At 39.3% G+C, this 10,670-nt stretch overlaps 1 protein-coding gene across 1 annotated transcript; it reads left to right on the top strand.

Moving 5' to 3' along the window:
- Positions 1 to 1,793: 1,793 nt before the first annotated feature.
- CTLA4 (cytotoxic T-lymphocyte associated protein 4) lies at positions 1,794 to 5,140 on the top strand. The gene is made up of 4 exons (XM_058028325.1): positions 1,794 to 1,851; positions 3,130 to 3,480; positions 3,934 to 4,043; positions 4,970 to 5,140. Exons 1-4 carry the CDS (start codon positions 1,794 to 1,796, stop codon positions 5,138 to 5,140), a joined length of 690 nt encoding a protein of 229 aa, XP_057884308.1.
- Positions 5,141 to 10,670: the final 5,530 nt, after the last annotated feature.

Genomic DNA, 10,670 nt, shown 5'->3' with positions numbered 1-10,670 from the left:
AAACAAAGCTTGCTAGAACAGTCTCAAACAGGAGAGAGAGAGGAGTTCCAGAGTGCTGCCTGTCACTCTAGCAGGGCAAGGTCCCATGGGTATGTGTGGCATGAGCACTGAGCTTTACATGGCAATTCTTTGCCAGTGTTTAGTGGCTAATTGCACCATCAATTAGCAGTCTCAATCAATTATCAGGAGATGACACCATAGTTGATGAAACTCAAATGCATCATTTGTTTAACTGCATGCAAAACCCAAGCCCAAAAGATACAAAGGGCAGATAATTTAGTTACTACTCCAGATATGAAAATGTCAGGCATAAACTGCTAATTTCATGCCATAAATCTCACTGATATTCTGGTACATGATGTTGCAATAGCATTTATTTTACATTTAATATTAAAATTGATTTAAGCTCGTCTAACCAGTAATACAATATGTGCCTGTCTCATTATTAGGGTGCAGTTTTTCATTTTCCCATAGCAGCATTTTTATAATCAGTTCTGTTTTGAATGCTGGTTAAGAATAAAACGACTGTCAACCTGTCATTGCAAACAAATACTGCATAACCTAGGCATGGAAGCAGTAAGCTTATTTACATCATTAACTATTTATGTGATTTGAAGACTAAGTATTTATCCCAGATCTTTGGATTGGACTGGCTAGTGTTCAATAACTAATGCGGTTAATTTTTCTAGGTCACAGAGCAAAAGCAGGTCTTTGCAATCTACTAGATCTACATATATAAATGATGAAGCACCTTCTAAAAGAACTTCTCAAAGTGTGGGTTAAAAAAAAAGAATGCCGACCTTCAGGATAGCTGAAGTGACCTCTCATTTTTATGGACTTCTTTAGGCAATGATTCAGGGATATGACAGTTTATAATATAAAAAAGCAGAACAATTTTCAGAGCCTACATGATTTTTAAAAGGTCCATGAGCAAAACCTGTTTCACTGAGGTTTGAAATGATGCAGGTGCTCTAAGCAGAGATAGAAATAATCAAAGCTCCTGCAGTGTTTTTCATCATTGATGTCAAGGTAGTTAGGCAGTAAAGTCCATAGGTAGCAAAGTTCTGTGTAGATGTGGAAGTCATTAACTATAAACCTAGATAATTTTTTCTTGGAAACAGGAAAGTTTAAAGAGGCTGGGTTATGATTCAAGTCACATTGCTGATACAAAAAGATGAAGTAATTGCAAGTGTAATCAGTTTTTAGAAGGGGTAGCAATTTTTAAACGTCAAAAGCACTAATATTAAAGCAAGCAAAGGAATTTGGGGTGGAAGCAAGTCCTCCATAAAAAGTCTAGTTTGCAGGGATTCACTGTGCCACATTAGGCAGAAGTACAGTTCTCTACTTGTTGTCCTGGTCGGAAATACCTGATGATTGCTAAAATATTAAGTGCTATGATTCTGCAAGCTGGCACCTCCAAAGGGATTTGAACTGCTCTAATGATGATTACCTTTCCTCCCACAGTTCTTAAAGCAGAATGGATGGCAGTTTCAGATTGAATATATATTTTCCATGTGCTGCATAGTTGTTTTTGTTCATACTGTTTGAGGTTAACTGTGCACGTACTAATCAAACCCACTGCTTCCTTTCTCGTAAAACCAAAACAAAGCTTCATACTACTTTCAGGTACAGCATCTGGGATCAAAGCTATATATACACACTGGCTCTGTGTGGGTTCAAACATTTCGAAGATTCAGTATCCTGAAAGGTGTCACCTCTTTTCCAGTCCTGAGAGTTCCAGTTTGTCTTAAACTCTAAGGGCATCAGCACCTTCAGCCTGTCCCAGCACAGGAATGCTCTCAATATTGGTCACCGTGGGCTTTCTCTGCACAGCCACTGCCATTGCTGAAGGTGGGTAGATGAAGGAGGCAAGTATCTGGGGTTGTTGACTTGTTTTCAGTTTCATGTCCTTGCAGGAGACAGACTTGGTACAACAGGGTGACACACAGGACTAATGGGAGCGAGGTCTTGGTGCACTGCAAGATGTCTGGAAAACCAGACACAGACTTTAGAGCAGTACTATCTGAGGGACACTGGGCAACATTCAGAGTAGTTCAAGAAGGAAGAAAAGATCTTGAAAAACCAGGCCCTGCAAGTGAAGTTGTGACAGCTGATAACATGGGTAGAGGGGTTTGAATGCATGGAGAAATTCTACTCTTCATCTGGAATTCTTGCATTGCAGAACTGACAAGATAAACCCTGCCCCAAAACGGACTGATATAAAATGAGATTAAAAAACAATGCTGAGTCCTCACAGCTTACTAAAGCAAAAGACAGTGCCATCCCATCATGTGTCATGATAGAATATAGAAATTGCAAAAAGCTGTCAGTGAGGTTGTACATGGTCCAGTAATTTCCCCTTAAGATTTTTTTTTGCAGTCTGTTCATCAGGCTTTGTAATGTGCTGTTATATTAGCTTGGGAAATATATTGTTGCTGTGTATACTGTGGCTTAAGAGTAGCTAGTTAAAAGTAAGGAGAAAAAAGGTCAGAAACAAAAGTATACAAACAGATTTTCTATTCAGTTTTACTGTTATCTAAATAATTTTGTTCCATGTTCCATATAGGATGTCAACATTTGTGTTCCTAAATGTAAATATATTTCTACTAGGCAGAAATTGTGGTTTAAAAGTCTGATTTTAAATTAAAAATTTCAACCTTATCATCTATACATTTTTTTTTAGTTTCTTATGTATACTAAGAAGATGGTGTTGAGGAAAACTAATGTATGCAAGCCATTTTTTGCCTAAGTGGGCCAAATAAACTACTATTTAAGCAACAAGTAATTGCTGAGATTTATAATATAATTTTTAGTAATAAAAGCATTTCTTGAGCTTTTTAAAGAATAATAATGCACTGCTAATGTGAATTGTGGTCTTGGAGTCCCTTCTTTGAAAGCAGCATTTCTAGGAATCACCCTATTTTTTATATATATATATAAAAAAATATATATATATATAAAAATATATAAATATATAAATATATATATATATATATATATATAAAAATATATATATACTGGATAACAGGAAGTGGCAGAACTCCCTTCCTACTGTACAGGTTTGAAGTAAATGACTCCAGATCCTTTCTTGACTGCTCACTTACCATCACACTCTTTACTTCCTTACAGTAATGGAAGTGACTCAGCCAGCAATTGTGCTGGCCAACAGGCAAGGAGTTGCCAGCTTGGTGTGTAAATACAAGAACATCGGGAATGCACAGGAAATTCGAGTGACTTTGCTTAAACAGACTGGTGACCAGATCACAGAAATCTGTGCTTCAACATACACCATGGAGTTCAAAACATTATTTGTGGAAAAGATCATTCAGTGCCACGTTACCCCTGGCCAAAACAATGTGACCCTCACGCTGGCTGGCCTGCAAGCAAGTGACACCGGGCTTTACATTTGCAAGATAGAGCGGATGTACCCCCCACCCTATTTCACGAACAAGGGAAATGGCACACACCTCTATGTCATTGGTAAGGCAAGCAGGTTCACAGTACTGGGATACTTCCAAGTTAAGGGAGCAGCTATTATATCTCAAAGGTCTTCAGAGTTCTGTTTGTAAGAAGTGAGGGTGAATACTGGTTTCAGCACTGAAAATCTTGATTAGCTCTTATTCCGTCCAGGTCTCCCTGCAGATGCCCAAAGTCATACCCAAGGAATGATAGCATAAGCAACACCATGCAGTGTACACCTGTGTCTAGGCACATAGATACAGAAGTGCAAAAGTCAGAGTAAGATGTGAGCTCTTCTACAGATAAAAACTCTTTTCACTGGAGGTTGAGTAGGCAGCGACCCAGAGCTCAGTCCTGGCGTTATCCTGGGATAGCACATGCTAGAGAAAAGCAGCATAGAGACTGACTCACTGACTCTAGGGCCTTCCTTATGAGACTTGTGTGACGTGACATGTGTGATATCATATGTTTTAGATCCAGAACCTTGTCCAGACACTGCCATATACCTCTGGGTATTAGGAGCTACTGCCTCAGGATTTTTTCTCTACAGTATCATCATCTCAGCCATTCTTGTGGGCAAAGCGGTAAGTCCCATCAACTCAGCCCCCTTCTGCTAATAATGCCCCTTCTGCTAATAATGTGATGAGGACAAGGAGAAAGAAATGAGAACAGGGAAGAACACCATGAACAAACCCAGTGGGATGCTCCACTTTGCAAGTGCAATGTTATTACAATAATGCAAAACAAGAGAACTTGCTGGACCTGCTACTTATATTTATTTATGGCTCCTTTGTGTTGCCAGCATACTAGAAAGCAGCCAGCTTCCATCAGCTGGACTGAGCCTTGGCATAGGGCTGGATGCTTAAAACCAGGCAAAATCCTGGATGCTTTTGGGATTGAAGGCAACAGTCTTCACGTGTACTCTCTCTTCACAAATGAGTCACACAAAATCCCAGAATTTAATTTTTTCCTTTTCTCATCATTCACCTCTGCAAAGCAAATTTAAACAACCTTCTCCTTGGATAGGGGAAGTGTAACTTCAAGCATTTCTAATTTCACAGCTAGAAATGTCTGCACAAAAGTATGCAAAATGTAAGCCTGGGTTGCCTTTTTTCACAGGGGTCTGCAGCACTCATAGTCTGTTAGAAATGAACCTGAGCTTGAAACCAAACAATGATTTTTCAATCAGTCCTTGTCCCTAGAGGGTAAATGAAGCTGTCAGGTGTGAACACTCCTAGCTTTGAACCAACACTGAACTCTGAAGCAGAAGCACCTTCAAAGAGCTAAATGAATGGCAGGACTCTTTTATTCCCCTTTGCATAAATAGCCCCTGTACATCCTGATCCTCTATCAAATGCTCTTAACAGATCTTCTATTAAGAAGCAGAGAAAAGTGTCTAGAATACATTCTACTCAGTAAAGGAAGAATATCCATTGGTTTCTCTAAAATGTGCTGCTCAATGATTATGCTGTGTTTGCCTGTTTATTTACTTTCTTCCCATATGTTACAGATAAAGAGAAGACGATGTCTCACTACTGGAGTCTATGTGAAAATGCCTTCTGAAAAGCTAGAGAAAAAAGTGATTCCATTCCATATCACTGTTAACTGTAACAAGGAAGGAGAGAAACCATTTCCTAGCTGGGATGGAGTGTCTGCTAATTCATTTCAGTTAAAGAAATAAATTAACTGTCTTTTTACAAAAGGCATACAGGAAGGTGAGAGAATATTCTTTGTAACTTCAATGATTTGGAGGAAAATAAATAGCATATGTATTCATATTTGAAGATTAACCCTATCACATAAAGATGGCTACATTAGGCCATTGACTTTTTTGAGATGTATTGTACCAATATGTAATATGTATATATAGAAGTGGGTAGCATTAAGAGCTATTGCTGTTGCAGTTGAGCATCTTACTGTCAAATTTCATCATGCCTACTGATCAACCGAAACAAACACTATTATGACAGAGACTTGTGTGCCATTGCAAGGCTGATCCACAAGTCTGGGGGGGTGAGGTAGGAGAGCACACTAATGTACAAAGGAATGTTGATTTTTTTCCCTGCATTGATATTTATTAGCTCAATTTCTGGCATTAGTGCTCTGTACTGACACAGAGGCCTCCCCATAGGCTGGCACTGATGACACTGCTGCTCTAGAAGCCTGATCTTAGCTCTCTTGAGCATTGTGTCCCAGAAGTGCTGTGATGGAGCTGACTGATGGTCTTGCAGCCAGCGTTGACAGTTTGATTAGAGAAAAGGCACCAGCAGGAGCCCTCTTGTTGGGAGAATGCTCCAGCTCTGCTGGGGCCTTGTGTTTTACAAATGCTAAATTAGCATCTATCCAAAAGGCAGAAGTATGTTGCTGTGTTTAAAAAGTCTATTTTCCATGAAAATACTGACAGTGTATAATCTTGTTTATTAGTTATGTACCATTCAATAAAAACCTTGAAGCTTTGCCCAAATTCGAGTTCATTTCTTGTTCACCATTCTCAGAATAATGAGAAACAGGAAGTGGCTACATGTTAGAAAGCAGTGAAGACAACATGAACCTGTCCTCTCTGAGCCTGTGTTTTGCCCTTCAGAGACAGCCTGTGTGCTCATGCCAACACTTCCGTTCTCAGCTCTCCTCCTCAGCCAGCCACCATTACAATCTGTCAGTTCTATTTGTCTAGTTACAGCTGCTGGGATGTGCTTCAGACACTCTACCAATCATGTTTTCACTTCCATCAGAGTAACTCACTTGCAGAAGGTAGCTTTAATGTCTTTAATGTCTTTGACAGCACCTCCTGTACATGTTTAAACAAAAAACTTGCCCTAGTTTCAAATCCTGTTTTCTTTGCACCACTCTGACACTCTCACTCACTAAATGCCAGTCAACACACAAAGCTACTGGAGCTTAAAACAATTTCAGAATTCTCAGCTACTATCTATTAATTTGATTCTTTGCTATCAAAATTTCACCTTGCAACCCAAAACACTGGCAGCATGTGCCTGTTTCACAGCTGTGAATCCATCTTCTTGGCTGCACAGCTGTGCAGCCAAATCCCAGAGCCCTTTATTCTATGTTCTTGTAGTGGCAGCAGCTCCCAGAACACCTGATCTCATAGCTCTTTTAGTCTGCTTTCCATCTCTTGCCCATTCATCTGGCACCACCTCCAACTGGGCAAAGACACATTCACATTCTCAATTTGCCAGTGTTTGCAGGTGCTAACTGCTCTCTCAGTGTTGATATACAAGTGCTGCTTTAAGCAAAAGTAGCATCTGATGACATATCTTTCTTTTCAAGGTATTTTAGTATTCTGACATTAGTCTGGTATTTCCCCCCAATTTTTCACAATCCAGTGTTTGGGGATAAAAAATGGTAAAAGATCATATATCTACTGTCATTGCAAAATGACTAAACTTCTGCCCTTTCAGATGCAGCCTGATCAGGCAAGTGTGTTCCATGACTCCATGATGAAAAATAGGTTTGACTCATGGATCCACTTGCAGAAGCTGTAGAAAGCATGAATAATTATCCAGGGCAATTTTTTTCCACCATAGCAAGTAGTGAATCATGTGTCTGAGCTCTAGTCAGGAATCAACTGTTTCTTTTATTTCCTTTCCTTGGCAATTTCTCTACACTTGCTTTTCTTAAGCAATCTAAAAGCAGTTTAAGTTCATTATTTTCCAAGGTTATCCCTCCTGGGTGAAGAGATGCTTTGGATCTGTATCTACAACCTCATGACATCTGGCCACAGCTGGCTGTGAATCTGTGTCACCACAGAACCTGTGCATATTCCAATTCACCTCTATTTCTGACCACTAAGCTGACCATAACTAGGCCTTCTGCATCCACCTGGACAATTTCCTTTTGGTACACCTGTGTTTCCTTGAGACATTCAATCTGCAACAACCAGGGAAGCATTCTGCCATAAGTAACTAACAGGTTACTAAAATAGCTGAATAGTGAAGGTCTTGGGAGAGCAGAACAGAAACAATAGTCTTACATAAGGTAGTAGCAACATTTTGTGTTTTCTCCTGCACTTAAATAATTATTGATTCTTATTAATTATCTTATTAATCTCTAAAATTATGGTGTTTATTAATTATCAAAGAAATTACTTTGCCCAGATTCTCTGTTCTGATCTTCTCTTCATCCTTAGTTGTTACTTTTTCCAACCTCCTCTTGTTTCTGTAGTGCTTAATTTTCTTTGGCTTTCCTTACCACTGAGCAGAATGTTATATAATGCTTTATTACTTTTTTGTTCTAAGCCAGGTTCCCCTTTTGAATTTTCTGGCAGGGTAGTAGGTGCACTCAAATCAGCATATCAGGCAGTGAAGACCAAAGTGAGATTTCAGTTCAGATTTAATTGACAATGATATTCTCATCATTCATATCTGGCACTACAGAGATGAGTGGAGCCTCAGTACCTGCAGAGATGATATTTATACCTACCTCCCTATAGTTCATGCAGCAGCTAGCTTGGTGAGGGCACAGCCCAGACCTCAGGAAATTTCCATTGTCCTGTATGCTTCCCAGAACCTCAAGGTCTGTGCTTTTCCCTGATAGCAGGGAGAAGCATCATTCACTATCAGCACTCCAAAATTGTTATATATACGAGTCAAATATAGTGTTCTGTGAGATCACAGCAGTACCAAAATGAAAGGTGAAAATACTAGATCAGTGTACATCCCAGAAAATGCAATAAAGAGGAAACCATGACTCTTTCTGGGAAGAATGTGCAAAGCAAAGATGAAAGGATTTGGTCTCAGAACTCTGCTCATTAGAATGGGGAGTTTTAAAACACAACTGAGTATCTTACCTGCATAGCCAAATTATGAGACCATACTGCTTGGTGAGGATCAGGAAGAGCTTCTTTTGATGTGCTCGTCACCTCTTTAGGAGATCTGTCAGCCTGTTTGTGAAACAGAGAGTGTGAGTTTCTGGCTGGATGGGTGGGAATTCACAGGTATACAGGTCTGCATCAAAGACAATGGCATATGCATACACCACTCCCAGCCTCCAATATTCTACTTTCATTTTCATCCACTTCTTTATCTGAACAATTTCTTTCCGCGTCATTTTCAAATATCAGAGTCCTATGTGACAAAGAAAAACCTATGAAAAAGGTTTCCCATACAGCTACTCTGTGAGTAGGCAATGAGTAGTCTATCATTTTAGGTTTAGAGATTTCCCACTCTTTGAAGGAATATATGAATCTGAACTCACTACTCTGTCAGGCCTTGATGCCTGTAGGGAACTTCCATTAATGCTATTTTCCACAGATTCTTAATAAATTTTAACAAAAATCATCAAGGACTCCTAGGTCATGCAAGGGCAGACACTTCTGACCTTCTGACCTATTGCTATCCTTCCTAATGTCCTGGCTTTTGCTCAAGACTCCCTTGGGTCTAATTTCTTGTTTTCCAATAACCAGTGCTGGCATTGGCCAGGTAACTCCTAGCAGATCTGATACAATTCCTGGCTTCAGTACTGATTTTGAGCTTTGCAGGTCCAAAGAATGTATGTGTGTGAGGAGCTGAGGTAAAGTTTGGAGGCAAAGTACCTTGGAAAGTAAGATATAACAGGCTTTCACTAGATAAAAGCTATTGCTGGGGAGTGAGTTCTGAAAAATCAACCAGAAAATGGATGATTTTGCCTGTGACAGGAACAGTCTGACCCATGACTAAAGAGCTCTCCCTCTAGGAGAGGCATAAACAGCAATCAGATGATGTATCTAAGAGTTGTAACATGAAATCCAAACCAAAGAAGGCTGGTGCATAGCAGATGGATTTATGCATTACTGAAACCAATTTATTGTTGACATTTGCAAACTGCATTCTTTCTTGAATATGGAAAAGTTATTTTGAGGTAGCTTCTATCACAGCTAAGCAGTGGGGTCCCTACACATAACAGTTATTGATAAAATGTCTTAGAAATTGCAGGAAGGGGATATTTAAAAATTGTGCCTGAAGGCAGATTAAAAATTTTTGTTGTTTACTAGAGGGGAGAAGCAAGGAAAAGTTTAGGAAAGGGACAAAACTTCATTGGGAATCATTAGTAATTGCAGCCAAGGTAATATGGCAGATGTTTCCATGAACTAAAAGATTGTTACCTCCTCAAAATTTCACTATTCTTTCCTTTTTCGACTTTTCAAACATAATTCTATTTCTATTTCTATTTTTATAGCAAGCTGCCTTAATCATAGTCACGTTTTTATATTTCACTGAACATTTTTAGTGATTATGAAGTTTCAGTTGAACGAAAAGATCTCAGTTTCTTCATTGATGGCCTTTCCTCTTCATTCTTTTCTGACTGCTGTTTTTAAAGAGTAGCATATGAAAACGTCCAGTTTGGTCTGCTTCATTCAGCTAAAAGCAAGACCTTGCTTTCAAAGAAAATGGAATTTCTCACATAATCACATGATTCCAATAGGTGATACTTTTAGAAGACCACATCCTCTAACAGCATAGATGACACAACTGGGAAAACCTGAAACTGGGTAACATCTGTTGGACTATGCTGTGTTGTGGGTGGGATTTACTGACATTCATGCTCTAGCCCGCGATGCAGCAGCTTGGGTGGAAAGCTGGAACAAGCAGCAGAGTGCTTTATTCTTCCCAGACAGATCAGTGCCTGGGATGTAGGTTTTCTATAGGATATGAATATTAAAGTTTGGGCCAAGATTGCCACTGACATGAAAAATATAGGATTGCTGGTTTTATATAAATAAAAATATATACACTGAGCAAATAATCCATGTTTTTTTCAAACTAGAAACTCAGTAGCCAGACCCCAAAAACTCTTATAGATCAGTACACACAGGCAAAAAATGAATCCTGTTCTATATTCAATGGGTGATTGCTATCTTACTACACCTTAGTCTTGTTTGTAGAGTTTCTCCTTGGGAATTTGTAACTTCCTTGAACTAGTGATGAAAGGGGCCAGCAGAAGTACTGCTTACTTTTGTGCAAACTAGAAAGTCTTCCCTCTGCTAACTGGAAAGCATGAGGGGATTGATATGTACTAACTTCCACAGCACTTAGTGGAAGTGGAACATCATCAGCTTAGGAAATATTTCAATATCCTTCCTCCCTGTGAAAAGTCACATTAAAAGTTGGGTCTCTGTTGGCCTCCAGCTCAACTCCAGATACCTCTTTCCATGTGCTGTTGTGTGGGGAAAGCTGAGGTGTTTGAAGTTCCATAGAAGCTTTGATAAGCTTTTT

This window comes from Melospiza georgiana, chromosome 7 (genome assembly GCF_028018845.1).
Source record: "Melospiza georgiana isolate bMelGeo1 chromosome 7, bMelGeo1.pri, whole genome shotgun sequence".
Lineage (NCBI taxonomy): Eukaryota > Metazoa > Chordata > Aves > Passeriformes > Passerellidae > Melospiza > Melospiza georgiana.
The sequence above is the reverse complement of the archived record's forward strand: the minus strand, read 5'-3'. Positions and strand labels throughout refer to the sequence as shown.

Excerpts from the sequence above, each read along its gene's own strand:
- CTLA4 (XM_058028325.1), top strand. The coding sequence starts at position 1,794 with ATGCTCTCAATATTGGTCACCGTGGGCTTTCTCTGCACAGCCACTGCC. Across the intron at positions 1,852-3,129 it reads AGCCACTGCCATTGCTGAAG|TAATGGAAGTGACTCAGCCA; the intron begins GTGGGTAGATGA and ends ACTTCCTTACAG. Across the intron at positions 4,044-4,969 it reads CCATTCTTGTGGGCAAAGCG|ATAAAGAGAAGACGATGTCT; the intron begins GTAAGTCCCATC and ends CATATGTTACAG.